Source organism: Sturnira hondurensis, unplaced genomic scaffold (genome assembly GCF_014824575.4).
Source record: "Sturnira hondurensis isolate 20B ecotype Veracruz unplaced genomic scaffold, ASM1482457v3 Scaffold0001509, whole genome shotgun sequence".
Classification (NCBI taxonomy): domain Eukaryota; kingdom Metazoa; phylum Chordata; class Mammalia; order Chiroptera; family Phyllostomidae; genus Sturnira; species Sturnira hondurensis.
This window is the reverse complement of record NW_028074140.1, coordinates 282,132-310,065: the sequence shown is the minus strand read 5'-3', so window position 1 is coordinate 310,065 and position 27,934 is coordinate 282,132. Positions and strand designations below refer to the sequence as shown.

General features: G+C 48.3%; 2 protein-coding genes across 4 annotated transcripts; one reads left to right on the top strand and one right to left on the bottom strand.

Moving 5' to 3' along the window:
- The first annotated feature begins 3 nt into the window (after window positions 1-3).
- BUD31 (BUD31 spliceosome associated protein) lies at window positions 4-11,705 on the top strand. The gene is made up of 6 exons (XM_037028397.1): window positions 4-274; window positions 1,802-1,935; window positions 2,363-2,483; window positions 9,492-9,614; window positions 9,843-10,009; window positions 11,460-11,705. Exons 3-6 carry the CDS (start codon window positions 2,390-2,392, stop codon window positions 11,508-11,510), a joined length of 435 nt encoding a protein of 144 aa, XP_036884292.1. The 5' UTR covers window positions 4-274; window positions 1,802-1,935; window positions 2,363-2,389; the 3' UTR covers window positions 11,511-11,705.
- PTCD1 (pentatricopeptide repeat domain 1) lies at window positions 11,225-27,932 on the bottom strand. 3 transcript variants are annotated; one of them, XM_037028357.1, is made up of 9 exons: window positions 27,835-27,932; window positions 25,416-25,908; window positions 22,949-23,089; window positions 20,514-20,732; window positions 18,707-18,808; window positions 16,260-16,967; window positions 15,014-15,130; window positions 14,012-14,194; window positions 11,225-12,301 (listed from the first exon to the last, which is right to left on the bottom strand). In XM_037028357.1, the coding sequence occupies exons 2-9, from the start codon at window positions 25,884-25,886 to the stop codon at window positions 12,155-12,157; spliced, it is 2,088 nt and encodes a 695-aa protein (XP_036884252.1). In that variant the 5' UTR covers window positions 25,887-25,908; window positions 27,835-27,932; the 3' UTR covers window positions 11,225-12,154. The 3 variants fall into 3 exon arrangements, with proteins under 3 accessions (XP_036884252.1, XP_036884242.1, XP_036884233.1); XM_037028347.1 differs by lacking the exon at window positions 27,835-27,932 and adding an exon at window positions 27,719-27,828 and having other exon boundaries at window positions 25,416-25,951; XM_037028338.1 differs by lacking the exon at window positions 27,835-27,932 and adding an exon at window positions 27,719-27,828.
- Between the last annotated feature and the right edge of the window lie 2 nt (window positions 27,933-27,934).

The following is a 27,934-nucleotide window of genomic DNA, read 5'->3' as shown; positions in this document are numbered from 1 at the left end:
ATTCCAGGCTCTCACGCGTGTTGCCGGGCAACAGCACCTCCAGTCGCCCCTCCTGGGGAGACGGGTATCTCGGCTGGTCAACCCCTGGAAAATAAAGATAAAAAGGCAACAATGATTCTAATATTCTATACTGGCCGAGCTGCGGACACCTAAGATGACGCAATATTTGGGCATTGTGGGGCGGGGCTCCGCAAGGACCTCATCCTGAGGGGGATCACCTGGGAAGCGGAAGCAGTGGAAAAAGAAGCGGCGGCCGGCGGCGTTAAAGGTTCCGGTGGGTGTCTTAAATCTTTTTCTCGAGTACGTTGGTAATGGCTGGGGCCAGATATTGGAGGTCTGCGCTGGCCCAAAGAGCGATCTAAGCGGCTGGACTGGGGTGGGTCCGGGCCTCTAGAACGGGAGGTCGGAGTGAGATCCAGAGAGGAGGCGGCCCCTCGGTCGTTTTGCAGAGGGGTTGGGAGACTTGGGGCTTCTCTTGTTTCTGTCTCTCCTCGCTCCCATACTCGCTGTTTTTTCTGCCGAGTACGTCTTCCAACAAACTGCTTGTTGTAAGCCTGGTTCAGATGCCGTCCGTCTATATTTAAGCCTTTATTCCAGTCCTGGATATAATGTCTTTCCTCTTTTCCTCCGAAAGCCTTCCCACTCGACGCCTCTCCCGAGCTCTACTGCCTCTATTATATCTCTTGATCTAGTTTACCTCCTACCTGTACCTCTCCTGGGAGGTCTTCTCTCGACTCCAAGGCTGGGCCAGGGCCCTCGAATTTCCCTGGGTGACAGCAGAATGGTTATTCTTGTGTCCTTGTATTCCCAGTCCTTGCGCGATGAGGCAGGAACCAGATTCCGTCCATCTCTATCTTAAACGTAGGGGAGACAAGTGCAAAGACTACTGATTTGGGAGTCAGGAGACCCCAGGGAGAGTCAGACGGTGCCAGTTCCCAGCTGTGGAACCTTGACTTTACCATCTGGAGTTTAACTCCTTATCTGTATGGTTGTTATGGAGAATTCGTGAAAGGAAGCTGTGAAAGTTGTAGGTACTTTGTAAACTGCCTTGCGTCCTACGGAAGGGAGGGGCTGAATGAGGGAGAGAGGAGAGGAGTCTGCTATCTTTTTTTTTTATTTTCTTTTTAAGATTTTATTTATTTATCTTTAGAGGGGAAGGGAAGGAGAGAGGGAGAGAAATATCAATGTATGGTTGGTTACCTCTCATGCGTCCCCTGCCGGGAACTGGCCTGCAACCCAGGCATGTGCCTTGACTGGGAATCGAACTGCGATCGTCTGGTTCGCAGGCCCTCACCCAATCCACTGAGCTACACCATCCAGGGCAGTAGTTTGCTATCTTAGCCATGAAAGATAACCTAAGTTCTCTGCCAACTAGAAAACGCTATGAGGTTTGAGAAAAATTATTTTCTATTTGCATTTGGGCTGGACTAGTTTTTGTTGTTGTTTTAGTTCTTGTTGTTGTGTTTAAGTACAGTTGTTTCCATATGGGCTGGACTATTATATGGGCTTTACATGATTTGTCTCTGGGTTGTATGTTTATTGAGTTTAAAAAGAGACCTTGGCACCCTTATCAGGTGGTTCAGTTGATTGGAACATTGTCCTGTGCACCAAAACAATTGTAGGTTTGATTCCCGGTTTGAGCACATATACTTAGGTTTTGGGTTCAATCCACTATTGGGGCATGTATGAGAGGCAATCGATGTTCCTCTCCCGTCCCCCCTCAAATCAATGAAAGCATATCCTTGGATGAGGATTAAAGAGACCTTGGCAATCCAGCTAATCCACCACCCTCACTTTACAGATGAGACTGAGGACCAGAGAGAGAATGTGACTTCCCAAAGTCACAGAGTATTTGGTAGAGCTGGACAAGAACCTGAGCCTGTAACTGAAGAGACCAGAGATCGTTCAGTTACAATCTTGGGAAACAGCCCTAAGGTACTTTGGTTTTACGTGGTCTTTTTCCCTTTTTAAATGCTCATCCTTTCAGCTCCTTCCATAGTTTTCACATTGTATTTGCTTTTTTGCTTTCTATCTCCTTCCTAGATTGTCACCTTCTCAAGGACAGAGGTTATATTTTATTCTTTGTTCTGTATTCCCAATATCCAGTACAGGTCCAGGCTAATAGTTAGTGTCAGTAATTAATGACAACAGCAAAAACCTATTAAACTCTCATTAAAAGCCAGGCATGTTACATACAATTATAGTTATATCTTCACAATGACTCTATAATGTAGGTTCTGTAACCCCATTTTACAGATGCAGTAACAGTGTTAGAGAAGTGAATGTGCCCCACAGTGGAGGCTGGTGAGGGCCTTTGGGTAGCTGAGATTCCGAAACTAATTTACTTAATTTTTCCTCCCAGATCTTTGCAAATTATCTTGTGGAGAAAATGCCTAAAGTCAAAAGAAGCCGGAAAGCTCCCCCAGATGGCTGGGAGTTGATCGAACCAACACTGGATGAGTTAGATCAAAAGATGAGAGAAGGTGAGTAGGGGAGTTCCTGTCTTGGGGGCTGCATCCAAGGGTCATTGGATGCTTCTATGGGCCAGGCATAAATGTATGTCTAAATGCAAAGAGACGGCACTAGTGTGGCCGCCTGACACTGACATATTTTGTTTGCTTATTGATTCACAGGAATAGAATAAGTGCCAAAAAGTAAGATAACACTAATGAAAAGGGCCTCAAGAACATTTTGGGGCCAATTTGCATATATAAATTTTAGGGAATATAGAACAAGTAGTTTGCCTGTAATTACTTACTATTTGGGGTTGGGTGTATATTTAAAATTATACAAAATGTATTTATTTGGAAAGCCCTGTTATTTTCACTTTTTTCTGAAACATTTTTATTCAGATTTTTCCTTATGGGTTTCTGACAATCTTTTCATCGTCTTTGTTTTTGCATCATCTACCAGGTTTCTAAAATGCACCATCTTCACTTCCCTTTAAATGTATAATCTTGCACTTTCAAATCAGTGTAGTGTACTGTTTTTGGAAAGTTTATTAGAAGCCACAAGTATCTGTTGGCCTCATATGATTACCCATGTAACCCTTTATTAAATTGCCTTTTTTAAAAAATCCTCACCCAAGGATATGTTTATTGGTTTTAGAGAGGAGGGGAGAGAAAAAGAGAATCATTGATATGAAAGAGAAACATTGATCAGTTGCCTCTTGAATGCACCCCAACTAGGGGGTCGAACCCCCAACCTGTTTATGTACCCACACCCTTTCAGTATATGAGACAATGCTTCAACTAATTGAGCCACCACACCAGGGCTTAAATTGCTTTTTAAAGTGATTTTTTTAAGTTTGAGGTAACTAACCATTGTTACTGTGGAGTTATACTTCAGCAGTAATTACTAAATCAATGTTAAATTACTTTGCCTCTTTTTCCAAAACCTCTATTAAATTCCAAAACTTAAAGTAATCAAGATCATTTTGGGCTGAGAGATTTCTTCCCCAAATAGATCCTTGTTCAAAATAAAGGGACTTGGAGAGTACTATAGTAGGTGAGGTTTTGTGAGTCCTTAAAAATAAGTCTTCCTTTCTTAATGGATGACTTTTGCGGGGAGAGTATTTAAACATGTGTGATCTTCTTCACCTCCAAAAGAAGAATTCTGCTGCCCTGGCTGGTGTAGCTCAGTGGATTTAGCGCAGGCCTAGAACCAAAGGACCGTGGTTCGATTCCTAGTCAGGGCACATGCCTGGGTTGCAGGCCAGTTCCCAGCAGGGGATGCATGAGAGGTGACCAACCATACATTGATATTTCTCTCCCTCTCTCCTTCCCTTCCCCTCTAAAGATAAATAAATAAAATCTTTAAAAAATATATATTTTTAAAAAAGAAGTATTGTTTCTCCCATTTTTACTTAACCGTTAGCCCTTCAGCATTTCTTCACTTGTCCAGTTTACTCTTACTTCCACTATAAAGAAAACAGAGTAGGTGGCAGGTGGTACCAGACTTGGCTTCAGTGTTGGGAACCATAGGGAGCTCTGGGAGTGTGGCAGACTGAAGAGGGCCAGAAGCTGTTCCTTCTGAGCCCATTTTACCGTACTGAATGCAGCCTGAGTATTGCCCAATTTGCTACATTTTTTTTCTCCCAAGAGAAGCAGGAAATCCAGCTGTTTTATGTAAACTGTTTAATTTAAAATTCAGATTTAAAAAATTTTGTGGGAGGAGCCAAACAAAGCCTACCTTTAGCCTGGCTGGGGCTGCCAGCTTCCAGTGCAAGTTTGTTTTAGTAACAGTTTTCTTTTATTTTACTTATTTTCAGAGAGGGGAAGAGAGGGAGAGAAACACTGGTGTGCAAGAGAAACTTCAATAAGTTGCCTCTTGCACACCCCCAACTGGTACCTGGCCCACCACCCAGGCATGCGTCCCAACCAGGCATCAGACTGGGAACCAAACTGGCAACGCTTCGGTCTACAGGCCAGCACTGGAGTCACACCAGTCAGGGCAGCCAGTGCAAGTTTTACCTGTGGAATCTGTGGCCATGCTTTTAGGCTATGAAGACCCCTGTATGGCCTTTGCCACAGAGAGGTCTAAAGCCAGTGGCATTTCTACACCTGTTGTCTTGATCTGAGGACCATTTATAGAACAATTCACACTTACTGAAGCAGTGTCAACTGTTTATCTTAGAAGGGAAGATTTCAACACAACTTCTTGTCTCTTCATATGTCTCTTAGCTCATTATTTAAGTTTTTGTGTAGCCACTCTTGCCCTATAAGTTCCTCCAAAGATGGCCTGATAATGGAGACTGAAGGGCAGAGGTGGGGGAAATTATGTGTGGCAGGGGGTTCTATGGGGATTGATAAAGGCATTGTGTCTATGGACTGTAACCAGGACTTGAAAATAACTTGGTTTTATAAGGACTTTAAAGTAGTTGAAGCCCTGGCCGGGAGGCTGTTAGTTGGGGCGTCATCTTGTTCTTGCGGGTTCAGTTCTCAGTCAGGGCGCATGTGGGAGGCAACTGATTGATGTTTTTTTCCCTCCTCTCTCTCCCCGCCTACTCCCACCCACTTCTCTCTCTTTAAAAAAAAAATCAATAAAACATATCCTCAAGTGAGAATTTAAAAAAATTATAAACCAGTTGAAAATTGAGTATAGTTAACACTTGCATAATAAACACTTAATTAGACTTTTTAAGAATAGAACTTTAAAAGAATTGTTGCCCAGAAGGAGTTTTGTTTTATTGTAACTGATTTATTTTTAGAGAAAGGCGAAGGGAAGGATAAAGAGGGAGAGGAACATTGATGTAAGAGAGAAACATTAATTGGTTGCCTCTCATACGTGCCCTGACGAGGCACCGAACCCTCAACCCAGGCATGTGCCCTGACTGGGAATTAAACCAGCAACCCTTTGCTTTGCCAAGATGACACCCAAACAACTGAGCCACACTGGTCAGGGCTTCTTGCCCAGGTTTTGAAATTAGCAGTTTGTGGCATTAGCAGAGACAAAAACCTAAGTCTAGACCATGGCATGATGTCCCCTACCTCTGGCCTCTTCATATTCTCATAGTGACAGAACTTTGCATTGCCCACTGAAAGCTGTCTTCTACTTTTGTGTGAACCTATACAAAATATCCAAAAATGTTCATGTGATCTTGTCAAAATGGACCCAAAAGGAAATTTTTTAAATGCATTATGCTATGATTAAAAGATTGAGCAAAAATTCAAAAGTGTAGGAATGTTCCACTTCCAAGATGTCATCTTAAGGAGCTCCATGCCCCTGCTCTCCGCCAGTGGTCTCATCTAACCACATTGCTTTCTGCACTCTCTACCCAGGTGACCAAATGACGTCTCTAGCCTTGACTCCCCACTAGACTCTATACTGGTGGCCTATTGGATGGCCCCATGTAGGTATCTAAAAACTTGTCAAACTTAACATGTCCAGAACTAAATCCTCATTCACCCACCCCAAAGATGCTTCCCTTCTCAGGCCACAAACTATGAAGTTGTCCTTCACTCCCCTCTTCCTTTTATTACTTACTATATGAGCATCGAAGACACCTAGATTCCTACAAAGGGTGGCAAAATAGAGAGGGAAAATTGTTACAGATAAATAAGACTTGAGACAAATCAACCAAATGCAACATCTGGATGTTGTTTAGATCTTAATTCAGACACATAATTGTGAGTTATTTTTGAGGCAATCAGTGAAAATTGAGCATGGGCTAAATATGGGATCCTAACAAGGAATAATGATTGGTTTTATTGGATTGGATATTGGCATTACAGACATTAGTATGTAGAGACACATATGCATTTATGAACACATTGCTCGATATTTGAGATTCATTTTAAAATACTCCTATCCCCCCATTCCCAAAAGTGGGGACAACAGGCCCTAACTGGGAGCTGGCCTGCAACCCTCACTGGTGTAGCCCAGTGGGTTAGGTATTGTCCCACAAACCAAAAGTTTGCCAGTTTAATTCCCAGTCAGGGCACATGCCTGGGTTGAAAGCCAGGTCTCTGGTTGGGGACATATAAGAGGCAACTGATCAATGTTTTTCTCCCTCTCCTTTCCCCTCCCTTCCCCTCTCTCTAAAAATAAGTAAATAAAAAAAATTTACATATTAAAAAGATAAACTGCAGTGTGTCTTTTTTTTAAAAAAATGGGGAGAACAGGACAAAATTAAACTAGCTATTAGTAATTCTTGAAGTTGAGTGATAAATACTTGGGAGTTCAATAAACTTTTGTGTATATTTGAAATTATAGTGAAATCTTAGAAAGTTCATGTATCTAAAATCTGACTTTTTTTGTTGTTTTTAACCTTTTTTTAAAGATTTTATTTATCTTTAGAGAAGAAGGAAAGGAGAGAAATATCGATGTATGGTAGCCTCTCGTGCGTCCCCTGCTGGGAACTGGCCTGCAACCCAGGCATGTGCCCTGACTGGAAATCGAACCGCGATCGTCTGGTTCGTAGGCCCACACTCAATCCACTGAGCTACACCAGCCAGGGCCTTAAAAGCTGACTCCTTTTATCCCGTCCACCCCTACCACCTGGGTCAAGCTGCCCTTACCTCTCATCTGGATTACTGTAATAGCCTCCTCCTTCTCTCCCTACAGTCTTCTCCACAGGGTAGCCAGGGTGATGATTTTAAGTTCATAGTCACATTGTAACTAGTGTCTGCTCAGGACCCTCCAGTGGTTCACCTCCTCATGTCCTGTGGCCTTCTACGTCAAACATACTCTCATTCCCAGCTCTTGACCTCCATCACCTACCTCTCCCTCCCTTACCTTCCAACGCCCCAGCCACTCTACTGTTTGATCCCGAGGTACAGTCCTGCCTCGGGGCCTTTGTGTTGCAGTTGGCTCTGTCTCTCAAGCATGTTTGCCTTCATTATTCTTTTTTTTTTTTTAATTCAGATACTATTAACATAAAACATTGGCTTTAGTTGTACAACATGATTTGATACATGTATACCTATACTGCAAAATGATTACCACGATATATTTAGTATTAATAATTATCCATCTCCTCAGTTTCATTTTGTGTGTGTGTGTGTGTGTTTGTGTGTGTGAGAGAGAGAGAGAGAGAGATAAGAACGTTTGAGATAAACTCTCCTAGCAGCTTTCAAATGTACAGTGCAGTATTGCTAACTGTCGTCTCCACACTGCACATTACATCCTCAGGACTCATTTATAACTAGAAGTTTGTACTTTTTAAAAAATTTTTTTTTAGATTTTATTATTTTTAGAGAGGAAAGGAAGGAGAGAAGGAGAGAAACATCAATGCATGGTTGCCTCTGGTGTGTCCCCTGCTGGGAACTGGCCTGCAACCCAGGCATGTGCCCTGACTGGGAACCAACCTCAATCGTGTGGTTTGCAGGCCCATGCTCAATCCACTGAGCTACACCAACCAGAGCTAGAAGTTTGTAGTTTTTGATACCTTCACCCATTTTGCCCACCTCCCAGCCACCCCCCCCTTGTTTCTTAAGGTATCTGATCAGATGTCTCCTTCGTGCTTTCTTATATCACCCACGTAAAATGTCCCTCCTTTCCCCACTTGCCCGTCCCCTCACATGTTTTCTTTTTCTCTGTGGCCATTACCACTTACCACCAGGTATTGATCTGCTTCCCTCCTCTGGAACAAAGCCCTGGGACTTCTCTGTCTTCCTCACTACTGTGTCACAGGCTCCCAGAGCAGGGCCTGGCCTACAGTGGGCACACTTCCTTGCTGCATCCTCAACACCTGCCTTTTGGTTCAATCACAGAAACCAGTTTGTTGAGCTGAATTACAAATCCTAGGTAATAAAACAGCCTCAAAGTTGGAGAAATAGAAGTATAGTTTGTTTTATAGTATTTGTTTGTTTTAACCATTCCTTACCTTTTTTTCTTTGCCCTATAAACCAAGAGGAGGTGGTAGGCAGAGATCAGCTTGTGCCTGCCAGATTGCCTGTGGCAGGTGCAGTCTGCCGCCCGACCCTGTGTACACTGATGGAGCAGTTACTTCCTGCAGCCTGCCACGCTGGGAACTTTCAGACTTGTTTTTTTCCTTTTATCTCTAAAGGACTGTGGTTGGGAAATGAAGTTAGAGGTACCTTAAAGATGATTAGGATGCCCATCAGTGAGCCCAAAATTATGTTGAGAAATTATTATACTGTAGGAATACGTCTGGAAGGATAAAGATCAGGGCATTAAATAGAGGTTATCTTTGACTTATTTTTCAAAATCTTTGATTTCTAATGTATCTAATTTAAAAGGCATTTTAAAATTAGAACAATTATGTTTAAATCATGTGGCTTACTCTTTTTGCTTTATTTTTTTACACATAATGTAAAATTTGCCCTTTCAGAGTATTAAAGTAAGGGGTGTTTAGTATATTCACATAGTTGAGCAACCATCACCATAATCAATATTACATTTTATCACCCTGGAAAAGAAATTGCATACCTTTTAGTAGTCACCCTCCCCCTCCACATCCCCCAGTTCTCAGCAATCAGTAATCCACTTTCTGTCTCCAAAGAAAAAATCATACAGTAGGTGGGCTTTCGGGGCTAGTTTCTTAGCGTAATGTTTTCAAGGTTCATCCATGTTGTAGCATGCATCAGCACTTCATTCCTTTTTATAACCTAATTATATTCCATTGTATGGCAAGTTTACATTTTATCTATTTATCAGTTGGTGGGCACTGGGGTTGTTTCTACTTTTTGTGTGTGTGTGCTTCTACTTCTCTTGAGTATACACCCAGGAGTAGCATTGCTGAGTCACGTGGTAACTCTTCTGCGCCCTGAAGACCTGCTGGACTGGTTTTCACAGCAGCCACACCCTTCCACGTTCCTGCCAGCAGCAAACGAGGATTCTGATTTTTCCACATCCTCACTATGTGTTGTTGTGTCTTTATTTTTTTATTGTCATTTTGATTGTAGCCACCTTAGTGGGTACAAAGTAGGATATATTCTTTATTCCTAGTCATTTAAAACAAAAACACTACAGCCTGTGCTGAGTAACCCTACCTGGCAAACAATGAACGCGTACCTTTTTCTCCCCAGCTGAAACAGAACCTCATGAGGGAAAGAGGAAAGTGGAGTCCCTGTGGCCTATCTTCAGGATCCACCACCAGAAGACCCGCTATATCTTTGACCTCTTCTACAAGCGGAAAGCCATAAGCAGAGGTAGTTGGCTAGATTCTCTGGTGGCCTTTCCAACTTGAGTAGCTTTGAGATCTAATTTAAGTAATGGCTCTATTCTTGCAACCCCAGCAAGTTTCATGATTTTTTTTACCACTAGAAAGGGGGGAAGGAGCCAATGTTGGATACTCTGATGAAGAGTAGTGATGGGCTAGGGGTGGGGCAAGCTTTGTTACATCATGGTTTGATGCCCTTTCCCCATCTTTTTGACAGAACTGTATGAATACTGTATTAAAGAAGGCTATGCGGATAAAAACCTGATTGCAAAGTGGAAAAAGCAGGGGTATGAGAACTTATGCTGCCTGCGGTGCATTCAGACACGGGACACCAATTTTGGGACAAACTGCATTTGCCGGGTCCCCAAAAGCAAGCTGGAAGTGGTAATGTCTCTCTCCTTATTGTGTCTGACAATTAAGTCTGATGTTACTTTCACTTCAGAATTCTGTCCCAGTTGACATCAAGGGAGTTTATATTCTTGGGGCTGGAAATAATTTGGTTGCTATGTCTAGCTGGCTGTATCCCCCACCCCCCCAGCCCTGAGTGAGCCCCTCTGTTCAGGAAGCCATGCTAAGCACTTTAGCAGTCATCATATTTGCTATGTCTGGGGGCCAACCTCAAGTCTGCCTTGGGGCAAGTTATTGAACTCCATGCCTCATTTATGAAATGGGGGTAACGACACATACCCCTAAGGTGGTTGGGAGGACTGAGTCAGGGAAGGGTAAGCCAGTCAGCAGTGCTCACTCTTCCGCTGCCCTTTTTCCAGGCCTCCTTTTCCTCGGTTTGACACTTTAATTACACTGTATTTCTTCTGTCTTCAAAACCTGTTCCAGACTAGGCTGGGCAGCTCGGGAATGGTGCTGGGTATGCAGTAGCTGAGCTGAGGGCACAAGCCTCTCTGAACTGAAACTGCAGGAGGCAGAGACGTTACATTAGGGGCCTTTGAGTGCAGGCTGACTTGTGAATCCAGTTGGGAGCTTAGACCAGATTTTCCATCTTCCAGCTCAGCCTTTCACACAGTCATCACAGGGACCCTTTGCAGACTGGTTAGTTTGTACAGTTTTAACTCTGAGCCAAGGGCTTTAGCTTAGTAGGATCATCTGGAAAGTCAAGGACAGGCATTCTGAGCAGTGGGAAGTGAATGAGGGTTGCCTCACCCAAGGAAGGTTCTGGGTGTTAGTTTCCTGGGGGCAGAGCAGCAGGAGCCCCTCTCTGAAAGCACCAGGATTCCATGGCAGTGTCCTGTCGGGGGTCCTGCCCCAACCCAGCCCGCTTTGGATTTAGTTGGTTTCACCATCAGATCTTGTTTGCCTGACCAAGTTTTATTCAAAAAAAAGAGGAAAATAGATATAAACTGTTCTGGGGTCTTCTGTCCACTGGACAGGCCCCTGGCCGGGCCTCAGGCCACACACCTGGCCTGGGGGACAAGACTGTCTTGTACCGCAGACTCAGGTACACACCACTCTCCCCAAGCCCTCACTGGAAAGTTCCCCCACCCAGAGGAGGCCCTGAGCAGTGGAAGAACCCCTCCCTGCCCCCAGGTGACAGCAGGGTATGTCATGTTCACTTGGCACAACAAAAAGAATTACACAGATTTTCCTGCCCCTTTTTAGGGGAGAAAGTTTAACTTGCATAAGTTAAATACATAGTATCAACAGCAGCTGTTTCATTTTCGTGATGGAACCGAATTTTTGCCATGCCAAACTGTCATTGAGGACTTTCTGAGGGCTGTCCCATAGGGAATTGCCAGCCTTCTCAGAGGGTGGATTATTGTGTAGAGGGGAAGGGGTGGAGTGCAGTTGGGTGCCCTGTCTCAGCCGTCCTCTGTTGCAGGGCCGGATCATCGAGTGCACGCACTGTGGCTGCCGTGGCTGCTCTGGCTGAGGCCCTGGAGCCCTGACCCCTCTCCACCCAGGACTTTGGACTACCACAGGTTTCTGCCTGTCGTGCCACCCCTTTCCTGAGCACAGCTCTTCTGGTAGAGCAGTGCCCCAGGCCCAAGCTGGAGCATGGTCTCTACATGTGAAGGCATTGTTGTTCATTAGCTGTCATTTGTAGAAATAAAACTTTTAACCTTGGGCCCTGCATTAGTTCTTTCAGAGAGCCAGCAATCTTCCAGCCCAGTGGGAGAGTTCCAGGCCCTTGGGACTCAACCCTTAGGTACCATGGGACCATGACCAAGGTCACTGTCCTGATCAATGACGGGGTTGACAACCTCGTAAGTGAGGATGGCCTGAGATGATGTGCCAAGGTGAGCCAGCTGCCCTGGAACCTGCTGTGAATTTGTCAGGTACCCGGGGCCCAGCACCTGTCCTTATACTATTGCCATCAAAATACTGCAGTTCTCACTGTGGCTGGCCCTGTGCTTGTGTTTGAGGCTACACCAGTATATTCACGTATCTTTAATATGAAAGACTCCTAGAATTCCCACAAAGCACTGTGAAGGCTATGTACTTAGTTCCAGTTCTGCTGGAGGTCCTCCAGGGCCTCCCCATCACCTGTCCCCAAGGCCTCTGTCCACATCAGCCTCAGAGACTGTCGTCTTCCCCCTTGGGCTTGGTCCGGAACTTCTGCCATGGGTGAGGGATTTCCTCTGCTGGCATCATTTTCAGCCACTGCTTATAATAAGCTCGAAAGCCATCGATCTTCTCCAAGTAGGTGTTTTTCCCTTTGTACTGTAATTAGAAAAGCATGGAATTCAGAGATTAGAGAAACCACAGTTAGCATCACAGCCACTACCTACAGCTAATCCCTAACCACAGCAGATGTCAGGGCCTCCGGGAAGCTGTGGAAAAGGGAGAGGGCACTGAAGCTGAGTATACTAAAGAAAAGTAAAGTGTGAAGTTGCTGCACCATGAGGCAGATCCAGATTGCCACCTGCAAACAATCCTTCCTAAGTGTGTGGTGGTCTGCCACTTCACCCAGGGACATCTTCCCAGTCCCCCAAGCCAGAATCACTGGGTCCCAGCAACTGTGCCTCTGCAGTCTGCTGAGTGCCTCCACCTCAGCACCACCACTGTCTGCCTTCTGACCATCATCTCAGCACTGCGGTGGTCTCCACGGAGACGGGGAAAGAAAAGGAGGAAACTAGCTATACCAGGCAGATACCAAAAGAAAGCTGGGAGAGGAATGATAGAAAAAACTATCAGATTAAGACTACATGATTATAAAAGGGTTAATTAAAAAGATTTTAACAATTCTAAACTTGTATATATCTAATGTTATCTAAAAGTACATAAATACCTGCACAATCCCAAAGAAATAAATCCACTCTCATGTATGAATGTATGATTTAAATACAATAAACTCTAAGCACTTTGGTAATCTGGGGACTGCTGACCCCCTGAGAAGACCCTTAGTGGGCCCAAAACACAGAGTGAAGGGATAGTGTACTGACTAGTACATACTTGCCGCATGCAACCAACAGGACTAGTATCCAGAATATATAAAAATCCCTGAGGAATCAATAAGACTAACAACCAACTGCTCAGAGATGGCCAGCTATGCCCTCTGCTTGGCATACTCTCCACTGCTGCCTCACGAATTCTTAACTAAGCCTTCGAAATGGCACTCAAGCACTGCACCTGCACAGCTGTCCCAGACCCCATGCCCCCGTAGTTTGGTGTGTCCTTGCCGACTTGTCTCCCCACTCATCAAATGGTGCTCCTCCAAGCCACAGCTGTCCTGGAGCTCAGCACAGGGTCTGACTCGGCCAACCTAAAAACTGAACCCCCAGAGCCGGATGTCCTCAGAACAGCATGGGGAGAAGTGGCCATTACAGAGCAGGCTCTGTCACTGCCCTACTGCCAACTCCTTTCACTCAAAAAGAGTTGTATTTGGCACATGCAGTGGGCAGGCTCCAGGGATCCAAGTGAGCAAGGCAGGCAGTCCCCCCATCTAGGGGCTCTCAATTTCATGAAGATGAGTTACATGCGCATATGTGAGCATAGGCTATGAAACATGGTGAAAAGGACCAGTGCTGTATGTAATGGGAAGGGAGGCAACCAGCCAGGTATCTTCTGAGAAAGAGGCATTTAAGCTGAGACCTACAAGACAAAAAGGAGCCAGTTATATAAAAAAAAACAGGGCAGCCTATTCAAGGCAGAGTGAATGCAAAAAGCCTGAGGCAGGAAAGAGGCTGGTGTTATCTAGAAAGGACAGAAGTCCAGTGGGACTGACAGCCAACAAAGGGAAGATGGCCTGAGATGAGAGCTATGTGGACAGGGGCTTGCAAGCCACGGTCTAAGGAGTTTGGGATTTCTCCCTGCTAAGGGAAACCACTGACAATTTAAAGCAATGTAATGCTAAGCCCAGAAGGCCAGAATCAGGGGTGGGGCAGCACAGGCTAAGAAGACAATGGGCACATTAGAGCCCAGTGCACATACCCGGTCAAAGGTGGGTGGGTACTGGGCTGCAAACTCCAGTTGGCGGATGACCACTTCATTCACTGGGACTCTGTTCTGCCTCATGTCCTTCAGGATGTTGATGAGATAGGTGTAGTCCAGCTTCTTGAGGGCCGCATTGATGAGGGTGCTGTAGATGTGGGTGTTGGGGGTCATCTGGGATTTCTGGAACATCACAGACATACAATCAGTGAGATGATGCAGATCGTTGGGGCAGAGCCTGCTGTGGCATATCCAGCTTGGTGAACTGCCCTGCCAGTCAAGTCTGTTCTGCAGACCAGCAACTGGGGACAAGGAGGGCAGAATCTCAGCAACAATGGGCTTCACTGTCCCCTCCAAAAGCAAAGACCAGGTGCCCCACTCTGTGGGCCCATTCCATATGGCCGAGAACCTTAACCTCTCAGTCCTCGAGAACTTGGAGAGAGATGAGGGGAAAATGGAGACAACTGTATTGGAACAGCAATTAAAAAAAACAAAAACTTGGAGACAACGTTGCTCTCAGAAGTCAAGGGACTCAGACAGTAACCACAGGCAGACCACCTCTTTGGTTCTTGACTGTGGCTTTATTGCATCCCTTGCCATGCCCCCACCCCCCTCTCCAAAATTCTGATACATTCCTGCTCTAGTCTACCCTCTATCCCTCCAGAGTTTTAGGGCCAAGACCCGTCCCCACCCCTCAATCTCACCTGCTGTCACCACCTTCAAGATTGTAACATCCCTGCTCTCAATGCCCAGTCCTGCAGCAGCTCACCAGGGTCACCTCCCAAACTGAGACAATGATCATTCTACACTTGAAGCTCGAGTGACCCCACTTTCTCTGTCCCTGCCCCCGTCCCCCACCACACACACACAATTTATCCTATCTCGGTAGAGGTTTGGGGTGTTTGGGAGGAACCCCACTTCCCCTCACCCAGATTTCTTCCTGAGCATCCCTGGAGTAGTGCTCAGCACCATGGGTCCTGCCCAGGCCTGGGCCCCACTCACCTTCATGTCTGCCAACAACTGCAGACCGTCCTGTGGCCTGTGGCACCCAATGGCTAAATTACAGAATGTCTGGAGGTTGGGGACGATTCCTCTCTTTGCCAGGACTGGTAGCAGTGCCTGTGGAAACAGATGTGGCATCACCATTAGCCCTGACAAGAGTCTTCAAGCCCTTGGCAGAACGCTGGCGACCCCACCACAGGGCTCTGCTCCAAGGCCTCACGCTCCCTCTGCTGGCCACACTGGGCACTGGCCTCGGCCCAGCATTCAAGGTCCAGCAGGGTCCTACCCAGCCCCCTCTCAGAGCTGTTCAGCCAGCTCCCCAGAATTCAGCCGCTCTACAAGTACAACTTGCCTTTCAGCTTGCCTCTCTCCAACATGATGTCCCTTGTCCCTGAATGCCTTTCATATCCTGTCCCTCTCTACACCTCTGTTGGCCATCCTTCCCTGCACTTGGGCTTTCAATGTCCATGGAGCACCAGGAGCCTTAAAGTCTCAGGTCCTGCGGTCGTGAGAAACACTGACAACAGTGTGGTAAGTGCTGGCTGAGGAGCCTGGGCAGGAGGTGAGGAAAGGCCAGAGGACACCTGCTCAGCCTGGCTGCACCAGGGAGGGCCCCGGGGAGAGGCTCTGTCACATTTAGCATATGTAGAGAGAGGTGCACCCTGTACTGTAGGCCTGGAGGCAGGGCTGTGTCTTTGTCACCTTTGATGTTCACAAATGCCCAGGTTAGTGCTCTGGCAAAAAAGCCATCCCACAGAAACATGTCATATGAATGGACAAAATCCCACGACGACCCTGGGGTCCCCATCTGTGAAGTAGGGACCGCCACATACCAGCAGTGCCTCCAGGTGTGATCAATAAAGAAACATATGGTGTAGAGATCTCAGCATCCAGCACAGAGTAAGTGTGATGTTAGTGAGGTGGGGATGGCTGAAGGGTAGGGGTGCTCAGAAGCCACCAGCCTCTCAGGCCACATGCACCTATGGCCCCCATGGCCCTTGTCAATGTGATGATATGTTTGGTGTCTGCTTCCAACCAATCTGTGAGCTCTCTGAAGAGGGCAGGGAGTGCGGCTTGCTCACCTCCCAGCTCCTCACCCGAACCCGGCCCAGAACAAGGACTCTGGACAGTCTGCCCGCCACCTGTGGAAGTGGACGGCACAGCTGGCAGGGAAGCCAGGTCCCAGTCGGAGGGTCAAAGGAGAAGGGGCTCCAGCCCAGAGCCCGGAGTCTGCTTCCACACTCACCTTCGCTCCCTCCAGATCGCCCAGCTTGCTCTTCTTCCTCATCAGAGTGTTGAAGAATGTCACATCGGCCTCCACCTGGTGCATGTCCAGGATGGTCAGCAGCGAGGACTCTGCAGGGCTCCCAGGATCTACCACCTCAGCCAGTAGCGTAAGGGTTTTGATGTCAGGCCGGAGCCCGTGCTCTGCCATCTTGCCCAGGAAGCCCTCCAGGCCCCCCATCAAGGCCAACCTGTCAGCTGGGGTGATCACAGTCCCAAAAGAGACCACAGCTGGGGGGACTGCCCCGAGAGTCAGGAGGTTGGCCTCCCGCCCCCAGAGAGGCGGCTCTAAGGCCACAGGGGCAAGGGCCACAGTGTGCTCATAGTCCACCTTAGTTTCCACCTCAGGCTGGGCCTCGCTGGGGACTCTGGCCTCTTGAGGCTCTGGAGGCCTCTCATGTGCCTGAGAAGGTTCTAGAAACAGCTCTCTCTCCAGGGTCTCCACATGCAACTTGGCTGACATGCTGTCAACTGTCCCAGCCTGGGCTTTCCTCCTCGCCCGCTGTCCACGTGCTGGGGGCTGGAGTGACACCACCTCTTCCCTGGGCCTCAGGAGCAGTGCTGAGGCCACTTCTGGGTCTCCCAGGCCGCAGTCCCGAGCTGCCCCCAACAGTAGGTTGTAACCATGTCGGCTTGGCTGAAGCCCAAGACTCAGCATTTGCCTCCACACCTGCCAGAGAGAAACAAGCCTCAGCTCCACACTCCCTCTAAGAAGGGAGCAAGCACTGAGTCAGCCACCAGCTGGCAACACAAAGGGTACGGGAAGAACCCAGAGAGTAGTATCTGACCCCACATCAGGCTCTGGGTAACTAAGAATCCTAAGAATCAGGGGACTCCCCGGGAAACTGCAGGGGGATACCACTCCTTTCTTCCCTTTAGCTCATCCCAAAAGTCTTATCGCAGTTCCATCCCTCTGCCCTCACTCCCTGCCCCTGTAGGAGGGAATAGGCTTTGCCCTAGGGCCCGGCCCACCCCCATACTCCCCTGGGGATTAACAGCCAGAGATGCCAGGTCTGGAAGAGTCTAGGCCAACTTAAGGATTGGATTCAGCTGCACTTCCTGAGCACCCACTGCGCACCCCTTTCTCACACTAAAGAGCACGAGGCAGATGCGGGTGGACGGGGGCTCAGCCAGGCTGTGGGCTGAGGCTGAGGCAGCCCCATTTCCTCGTGAGATGCAACCAGTTTCATTCCCACAGCACAGGGTCTAGTACGTTCTGTGTGTTCTCCAAAAAGCTCTGCTCTGATCACATCTGCTGACAGACCCTGAGACAGCACCATAGGGACTCAAGGTGTCACTTGTTCTTCTCTGTCTCTGCTCAACAGAAGGCCATACTCAGCGGACCCAGGGCTCTGATTTCCTGCCCTCAACAGGGACCAGTGCGCAGGTGAGGCAGGGGCTGGTAAGGCCCAGGTGGGCACAACTAGCAAAAAGGCTGCTATCCACCGGACAGGGTCCTGGCAGGCACCTCCCCATGGAGCACCGACAAAACCAAGTTTTAGCAGGGACCCTATTCCACAGGATCTGTGACAGGGATTCTGACTGGAGTCAGATGAACCTCAGTTCAAATCCCAGCTCCACTGCTTGGTGGCTGTGGGACCTTAGACAAATTACTTAACCTCAGGGAGCCTCAGTGTAAGTAAAACAAAACTAATGGTGCCTAGCTCAAGCACTTTAACGAGTCCAAGACACTGTGCACAGCTGCTGGTATTACAGACTATTTCTAACTAGAACAGATCTAGGCCAAGAAAGAAGAACTAGGTCTTGGCCACTTTTCACTATAAAGCTTGCTGATGGCCAAAGCATGGCCAGTGGCCACTCCTTCCAGGAAGTCTGAATAGGGGAGGCAAACATTTGGCCCAAAGCTGTCCCAGATTCGTGCAGCTTGACCTCTGTGCAAATGAGCTACCCGGGCATCTTGTTGAAATGCTGATCTGGATGCAGAGGAGGGGTGGCAGTTCTGAGACCCTGGCAAGGCCCAGGTGAGGTTGGTGCTGCTGGTCTGCAGGCTGCCCCTGAAGTCGGAGGCTCTGAGTGAGCTGCAGGTCCTTCCCCACTCTGAAAAGCTAGAACAACTGTGCATGGCACCACTGCTAATATCACAGGCTGGTAATACCACAGGCTGACTGCACAGAGGTCTTCTGAGCAGAGTGGGAGAGCGTGGGCTGGCTGCGCCCTCGCTCTCAGGGCAGCGTGCCTCCAGACCATCTCCAAGGTCCTCCTCTCCCCATCTGTAAGGTGAGGTGAGACAGAGGAGCACTGTGCTCTGGGAAGGCCACAAACTGCAAATATAAAAACACTCAGCAGGAGCTCAAGAAACTCACACGGGATCACCATCTGCACTGGACACAGTGCTGGGGTGGGGGTAGAGACAGGAGAGGCAGGAAGGCAGAGCCAGAAGGGACAGACCTGCAGGGCATATCGGAAGCCTGTCTTCTTGTCCTGGATGCAGCCCATAAGCAGCAAGCTGAAGGTCTCCTCTGTGACCGCATGCCCTTTATGAACAATCTCCTGGGAGAGGGAACAAAGAAGCCCCATTGGAAGTCTGTGGCAGAGCCAAGACCCACCTGATGGGTCTGACTCAGGACAGATACTCCTGGGGAAGGCCCAGGTCAACACTCCATGAACAGGCAGGGCCTGAGTCTGGCTCTGGCTCCTGAGCAAAGCTGTCCAGCTGCTGCCCGCACTTCCTCCCCTTCTCTTTCCTTGGTCTCTCTTCCCAGCTGTTCCTACCACTTCCATACAGCGCCTCTGCAAAGGCCACCATCACTTTTAGCTCCTGTATTCGAAGCTTTAGAGCTGCAGGGCCAGCATCAAGTCCCAGCCATGGGAGAGTGGCCAGGCTCCCTGGCCTGTTTCCTCACCTGTGGAGTAGGATCACAGGCAGGGTTTGCCTTGGAGGGTCCTTGGAACAACCACGTGGAACAGCGTGGCAGCTGCACAGAGCCAGTACTCAAGGCACCAGTCATTGCCGGGTCTCTCAGGCCAGATGGGGTGGGCCACCCCCCCTACTTCTCAGCACCTCAGGGTCTCCTCCTCCAGCCTGTCTTCCTCTGTCTCTCTAGCCCCCACCCCACTGCTGCCACGTTCCTGCCACCCACTCTGTCACCAACCACCCACCTCAGTGAAATTTCAGTCTGTGTGCTCTCTCTCACACACATTCGCAGCTTCCCCCATCAGCCAGAGTAAACTGCCTAAGATACCTGACCACCTGACCGCTCTGCACAGGTCAGGCCAGAGGCCCATCGGCCACACTTCTGCCGGAAGCTTCAGGTACTGGCCTCGCCCACAGCACCCTTTGGAGGGATCTGTCCCCCACAGGGAGGTCTCCAGGCTCAAGACCCCATGATCCTGCCTCTCCAGCAGGGCAGGACCACTCAAGGTAACCAACCCAGGGACTGGCCAAAGGCTGCTATGCACCACATGGTGCCTGGACAGTCCACCAGGCCCTCTCTCCTGGGAGGTGCAGGTGGGGCCTCACTATAAGCAGTGAGGAAGAATCAGTGATGTGAGGACTGAGACAGAAAGTAGTCAGTCACTCTGGGTAGAGGGTAAGAATGGAGAGTGAGAAACACCTGAAGGAAGAGTATGAGGAAAAGGCTGCCGAGGACACTGGTTCTCCTAAGGTTTGGTTGTGGCAACCCAGAGCCTTTCCTGCTTCCCATGAGCCTTCATTTCAGTGTTAACTCACATCTGTCTTGCTTCCTTGCAACATAGGAAAGCAGAGCCACCACCCCGCTCATGGTACTCCCTGCTCAAACCCCGTCCTGGTCTCCTCTGTAAATGGGAAATAAAAAACCTTGGAAGGTCCTGGCCAGGAGATTCAGTTGGTTGGAGTGTCATCCTGTACAACAAAAGGTTGTGGGTTCAATTCCCGGTCAGGTCATAGGCTTGGGTTGCACGAGCTAGGTCCCCGGTTGGAGGTGTATGAGAGGCAAGCAGTCGGTGGATGTCTCTTGCACACATTGACGTTTCCCTCCCTCTCTTCCTCCCTCCCTTCCCCTCTCTCTAAAAATAAAGAAATAAAATCTCTAACAGTAAAGAAATCTGACAAGCAGGGTCTCGTCAAATTCATCTGTGAACCCCAGAGCCCAGTACAGGGCCTGTCTCACTGGTCTCCACACCTTCTTGTGTGAGGGACAAGGATGGCCACAGCCCCGCACCAATGCACGGGACAGGTACCCAGGTGGGAGGCAGGAAGGAATGGCATCCCCACCTTGAACACATCGAGGCACATCCTAAGGTCTGCACACTTGGCAGCCATCTTCAGCAGGGCGTGATACGTTTTCAAGTTGAGCTGGAAGTTTCTGGCCTGGAGCTGCTGCCGTAACTTCAGGGCACTCTGCAGGGCAGAGTCCTTCCAGGGGGACTCAGCGCAGACATTGAACAGGGCTGTATAGGTGGCATCTGAAGGCTCCAGGTCCCGCTTTTTCATCTGCAGAGATGGGGAGAAACGTGGAGGTGGCTCTAGGATCAGCTGGACCCACAGGTGACAGCCAGCCCAAGAAAGCTAGAGAGGACTCAATACTGCATTAAATAGGCCTGGGAGCAGGGCCTGCACTATGCAGAGCCTAGCCTTGTGACACAGCAGAGCTCAGCTTTCCAAACCCGACTCAGCCGGAGGGACTCTGAAAATGGACACCACACCGCAGTTTCACCAAACAGGAAACCATCCTCCCCATGGCCCTGAGGTGCTTTAGGCAAGGTCTCCCTGGTGCTCCCCCGCTCTGGCCCTGGGGTGGATCCAGCCTGGGAAAGGGTGGGAGGTAACAATCAAAGCCCAGTTCCGGAAAGCATTATGCTGAGCGAAATAAGCCAGGCGGTGAAAGACAAATACCATATGTTATCACCGTTAACAGAAATCTAAACAACAAAACAAACAAGCAAGCAAAATATGACCAATGACACTCAAATACGGAACAGGCTGACAGGGTCCAGAGGGGAGAGGGGAGAGAATCATAGGGGAAAAGGGGATGGACTCACATGAACAAGTATAAAGGACACATGGACAATAACTAAGGGTGGGGGGTCGAAAGGGGAGGGAGGCGGGGAGCACTAGGAGGGCGCAGGGCTGGGAATATAAGACAGAAAACTGTACTTGAGCAAGAATTAAATAAAATTTTTTAAAAATAACAAAAAAAAACAAACAAACAAACAAAAAAGAACCCAGTTCCAATATTTACTAACTGAAGGGTACAGGCAAGTTAGTTCCTCATTGGAAAAAAACCAGGAATGACACCCTCACCTGGAAAGGTCGCAAGGGTAGGGTAGGGGAGTGGCAGCAGTCAGGACCAGTTACTGCGACACACCTCAGGGCCCCCCACCTTTTGGAGCCTCAAACCCCAGGCTGGGTCCAACACTGTGCTTATCAAGCCCTCCAGGTGACTGAGCTCCTGGTAAAGTCAAGTTTCCCTGAACCAGGACCCCAGTGTCACCATGAGAATGTACAAATTCTCAAATGAAGGACACTCTACAAAACCCCTGACCAGTACTACTCAAAACTGTCAAGATCATGAAATACAAGGAATCTCAGAAAATGTCCCAGACTGGTGGATCCAGCACGGGCACTGGATCAGACACGGAAACAGGAAGAGGGCCTCGCGGGAGCACTGCCCAAATCCAAGCACAGTCTGCAGTGCCGTCAGCAGCAGTGAACGGACAGGGTTTCCCAGTTTTGACACATGCACCATCACGATGAAGGATGTTAACATGGAGATGGGGAGGTGGGGGTATTTGGTAACTTTCTATACTACCTTAGCAATTTTTCTATACATCTAAAATTATTCTAAAATAAAAAGTTACTTGGGAAAAAAGAAAGCAGCAAAGTAATAGAAAATAACTAAGGTTAAATAGAGTGGCCTGGGCTTCACTGAGGAGGTGCCGCGTGGGAGCCTCCAAATGTCAGGAAGTGCTGCTGAGGATCCATAACCAAGAGCCACGATGAACATGCCACGCCCACCCCAACCCCCTTCACTTGGCTCCTGAATGCTCTTTTGCTGGGTGGGTGTTCCCGGCAGCCTCTCGTCTGTCTTTTAAAGAATGTTACTACATCATTTGTAAGTATGATCCCGCCCCCTTGCCCCCAGCTAGAGATTTTCGGGCCTGGAGTAGCGGTATACCAAAGGACAAGACAAGCTCCCAGGAATCCTTGCTGGAGTAAAGGATGTCCCAGCTTCTGGCTGCAGAAGATGGATCATCTCTGCGAGAGTCCACGAATCCCTCCTGACTCACAAAGGAGATAGCTTCTTGGCTCTGAGAATAACAAGTACAACACACCCTGAGGTGGGTGAATATAAAGTAAAACCATCTTCCAAGAGAAATAAAAGCCTTTTTCAAAGGACCAACTTTGGAAGAAAGGTGTATATGTGTGTGCACGTGCATGGGGTGAGGACAGCAGTGGAAAAAGAAGGGATGGGTGGGGCCTGCCACAGTCCAGGCAGACACTGGAGGACTTCCCACGTAATCTCGTGTAATTATCCAAGATCACTCCCATTTTGCAGATGACAAAACTGAGGCTGGGGAGGTTAAATCATCTGCTCAGAGTCAGGTACTAGCAAGTGACACATTCAAGTTCTACACCTGGCCGTTTTTGGTCCCCAAACCCATGCCCCTTAAAGCCTGCCCCTGCCACCGCTATGCCCCCCCACTCACGTCATTGTAGAGCCTGAAGGCCTTCTTCAGGTAGCCAGCCCGCCCGCAGCCCCCAATCAGCACCGTGTAGTTGCACTCGAGGGGCTGGAGTCGCTCTTCCTTCAGCATCTGCCTCTCAAACAGGTCCAGGGCCTCCGCCAACTGGGGAAGGAAGGAGCAAAAAAGGGAGGAGGCTCAGGGTGGCTTCAGAGACCCTCAGCAGAGGGAGGGAGCTTTGAGATTGAGTGACCCTCACGGAGCCCAAGACCAGATATCCCCAGGAGCCAAACACCCACCCTGAGCCTCCGCCACCAGCCTCTTGGTCCCTGCGCTCCGTGGCACAGGAGCTTTGTGGTAGCCAGGAAGGAAAGCCCACTGGACTCCCACCACCTGGGGGAGCTCTCAACCCCACTGCCATGGCTACTTTCCCTCTAGCCACGGGCTGAACTCCTTGAGAGCAGAGACCAAAGATGCCTTGGCCTCTCTGTGGGGCTACTGTGGAGCCAAGGCCTGGCACTCAGGAAGCCTCAAAAATGCTAATTCTATGGATCTCAGGACCCATTCTGCCCTTGCTTCCTTGGTGACCCATCCATAGTGCCTGCCCCCTGGGTCTGAGCGGGATGGGAGGCTGGGCTCTAGTCAGTTTGGTGGGCATGCTCAGAGCCCCTGTCCTGTACAATCGCAAGGGGCCATGCACAGCAACAGCACCCTGACATGGTGCAGAGCAGCAGCCCTGGGTGACTAGCTTCTTCCAACTGCAAACTCCCTTGGCCCACAGCTGTCTCTGCCACACTCCCATCTATAAACCCATTCCCCTTTGAATCTTCAGTCACTCTTTTACTTGTTTTTTCATCCATTCATTCAACCAGCTGTTACTGAGTCCTACTACATGCCAGGCAAAATCTGTTTGCTGGGAGGGAGCTCCCTCATGGAGCTCATCTTCTAATCTGGAAAGACAGAAACCAAATGAGATAACTAAGAATGATATCTAGTATGTCAAGTGGTGGCAGGTGCTATAAACACAAAAGCAGTGAAGTGCTAGAAGAAGGGTGTGGGAGACTCAGCTCTAGAAATGACAGCGAAGCAGGGCCTCAGAAAGTGACAGGTGAACAAAATCTGAAGGTGGTGAGCGAAGAAACACCATGGCTGTCTGAGAGAACAGCCAGTGCAAAGGCCCTGGGGCAGGAGTGTACCTGGGAGTTGGAGGTGCAAAGTGGAGTCTGGGGTGGGTGCAAGAGGGTAAGTGGGGGGATGAGGGTGGCAAGGTACAGGGGGTACATGGAAGGGTGGTGGCGGCAGATCTTGCAGGTTTCATAAGCCATTGTAAGGACTCTGCTTCTCTTTCTTTCTCAACTTTCATTATGAAAAATTTCAGAAGTACACAAAAGTGGAAAGAACTGTGTTAACACAATGAATACTGACGTTTGGCCAATCTTGTTTCATCTATACCTTGCACTTCCTCTCTAAACAGAATTTTTTTTAAAGCAAATTCCAGACAGCCTATCATTTCACTTACAAAATCTTCAACACATTCCTCTAAGAGAATTTTAAACATAAATGAAATGTCATTATCAATATCTAANTTTCTCAACTTTCATTATGAAAAATTTCAGAAGTACACAAAAGTGGAAAAAACTGTGTTAACACAATGAATAGTGACGTTTGGCCAATCTTGTTTCATCTATACCTTGCACTTCCTCTCTAAACAGAATTTTTTTTAAAGCAAATTCCAGACAGCCTATCATTTCACTTACAAAATCTTCAACACATTCCTCTAAGAGAATTTTAAACATAAATGAAATGTCATTATCAATATCTAAGAGAGTGAGCATCTTCAGTGTCACTGAATACATTAGGAGCTTGGGAGGAAGGAGTAACACTGTCTGCTTTCTGTTTTAACAGAATGGCTCTGAGCTGTGAGCCAACATCTGGGCAAGAGGTGGCACGAGTGTGGGGAGCCCTGGGACAAGTGGAATAGCTGAGGCGGGCGAGGAGAAGGCTAGGCCTGGGCGCTCAGCAGTGCTGTTGTGAGAAGTATTAGGACTGACAACATTCTGCAGTTAGAGCTGGTGAGAGAAAGAGAAGAGTTAGGAATGATCTGAAGGCATTGGCCTGGGCAGATGGAATATGGGGCTGCCATTTAGTGAGATGAAGGAAGTGTAGGGAAACCAAGGTTGGGAACAAAAATTTCAGGTCACTGTAACTGTAAGGGAGATGGTGAGCAGAAAGCTGGGTACACAGATCGGGAATCCACAGGAAGTCCGGGCTGGAGATTCAAATGCGAGAGCTACAGTGAAGAGGGCACTGAAAGCCAGAAGGTCGGCAGGTCACCGGTATAGTTCCCACAGTGTGTAAAGACGGAGGAGAGAAGAGCCCTGAGCATCCCTGCCTTTAGAGATTGAAAAGGTAAGGCGGCCGGCCCCTCACAAAGTACTGAGCATCCAGGAATGTTGGAGCCAGAAGCAGCAGAATCCAAAGGTTCCCTCACCTTTCCTTCCTTGATCAGGTGTTTGCACTGAAAGAAGTACCAGTAAGGGGTGTTTCTCTGGCCCTGCCATGATTTTGGCTCCAGCTCCCTTTCCTCATCTTCACATTGTTCCCTGAGTCGTAGGTTATACAACTGGTCCGTCGATTTGCGGAACATTCTCCGGGAGGAGTATTTATCAGAGAGAGTCCCAAAGTTCTCTTCCTCCTCTTCCTCCTGGGTGGCCACAGAGCTGGGCTGGCTTGGGTCAGAGCTGAGGCTACGTGTGTTCTTCTGGCTCCCTTGGCTGAGGGGCAGCTGAGAGAAGGAACTGCTGAAGGCTGCTGGTGTTGGCCTAGTCAGCCCCACGGCCCTCAGCCATGCAGGCCCATGCCTACCTCCTGTGCCCCTGGCTCTGAGGTCAAGGTGTTGCAGGATGGACAGTCCCAGGGGGCGGGGACTGGAGAAGAGCCGGGAAAGTCTCACCAGGTCCATCTCTGGCTTTTACCTCCAAGGCCTGGCATAGATCAGAAAAATGATGAAGTCAAATCATGTTCATACTGCAAAAAGGCAGAAACAAGATAGAGAAGTGGTTACAAGCCAGGAGCCCTGAGGTCAGAAGCCTAGGTTCTGACTTAAGATTGGCCAAAAATAATCCACGAGTCCCTAGGCACTCACTGCTCTGGCTTCAGTCTCCTCATATGTGAACTGGGATTAACTATAACATCACCCACACAGCACTGTTTGAATAAAGCAATGATTGAATGAGGTCTCAGATATATAACATTCAACACAGAAGACACTTAAAGATGTTAGCTAGTGATATTACCAAGCCATAATCTAATAGCACAGTGCTGAAATGAGATCTGAGATTGAGACCTGACCAGAGCTGTGTGACCACAACCATTCCTTGACCTTTCTATGCATCAATTTCTTCAGCTGTAAAATGAGAATAACCCCACTCACCTCACCACAAAGTTATAAAGATTAGCTAAGGTTTTCAGCACAATGCCTGACATTTAATAGGTGTTCAAAAATTGCAGCTATTATCATTTATTATTAGGAAAAATGTTGGCATTTTGGGTCACTGCCCTGGAAAGCTAATTCAAACACTTCTTCTCTGCAGAAACTTGTGGACAAATGAGCTAGAGCTGTGCTGTCCAATACAGTAGCCACATGTGGCTACTGAGCACATGAAACGTGGAAATCACACCAGATTTCAAAGACTTCTCACCAAAAGATGTAAAATACACAATTATTTTACATGTTGAAGTGATAATATTTTAGATACATTGAGCTAGAGAAAATTTAATACTTCAGAGTTTCTTTTTATTTAATGTGGCTCCTTGAAAATTTAAAATTACAAACATGCTCTCACTATATTGCTTTTGGATAGTGTGCTAGGCTAGAGGTCGTGCTCTGCATACTTGAAACTGTTTCATAAAAAATATCAAAATAACCTGCATGAAAATACTTTAAGGTCTAGTTAAATCAGATGACTGTAGGAAAGATCTCAGAGGTGACAGCAGATTGAACAGATTAATAACCAAGGCCCAGAGAGGAGTGACTTGCTGGGGGCCCTGCACCAGTGTCCTGGGCCAGGCTGGTCAGCTGTGGAGATGAGCTGGTTTTGATTCCGGGTCAAGGACAGCCTCTCTTGACCAGCACCCTAGTGATTAGTGCAGAAGACCTTTACCTTTTCCATGTCTGGTGAAGCCTGCAACTCCAAAAGAAACATAACAGGAGCACATATGTAATTTTAAATGTTCAAGTGGCCACATTAAAGTGTTTACCTACATTCAATGCAATACATAGGATTACAAAAAATATATCGAAATATGTATCAAATGTTTTAAAAACAAACTTATGCTATAGTAATATATGTGCTTTTTTTCCCAACATACTAAAAACAAGATCCTGTCATGTCCAAGAGTGATGAGTGAAAATGACAGCTGTAGTAGTTGCAGATAACTTTATCATTTACACTCACTTGAAATCACGACTTAGTTTTGGGCACTGCTAACGCTACTCGTTAGTCATGGAAGGAAATGCTCAATTTCGCAGAGGCAATAGAGGTGTAATTTTCTTCCTACCCAAGTCCATTAACCTGCCCAGGCTAATACTAACTCCTGAATTAGAAATATAGTCTCTCTCTTCCCTCTCCCCAGGGCTCCAAGCCACCCCGACCCCTCCGCATTGGCCTTCAGAGAGAGCCTCGGTTTCCTCACCGCACGCCCCGGGCTTAACGCTGGGTGCAACACTCGTTGCCCCTCCGGTTTGTCCCCACCCGGATCCTGGGCTCCTGTGAGGGTCAAATAAGAACTCACTCCGAGTCCAGCCAGGGAACACGGGCCGAGTGCCGCGTCGAACCCGCCCGGGCCCTCGATCGCCTCGCCTCTCAGCGCGTTGAAACCCGCTCTCCTTCCCCTCCACCCTCCGCTACCTCCCGGAGCAGAGCTCGTGCAGACGCAGTCTGCATTGCAAACTCCCCGCGCCTGGTTACAAGTTAGACGGACATTCGGCTGGCAGATAGCCGAGCCTAG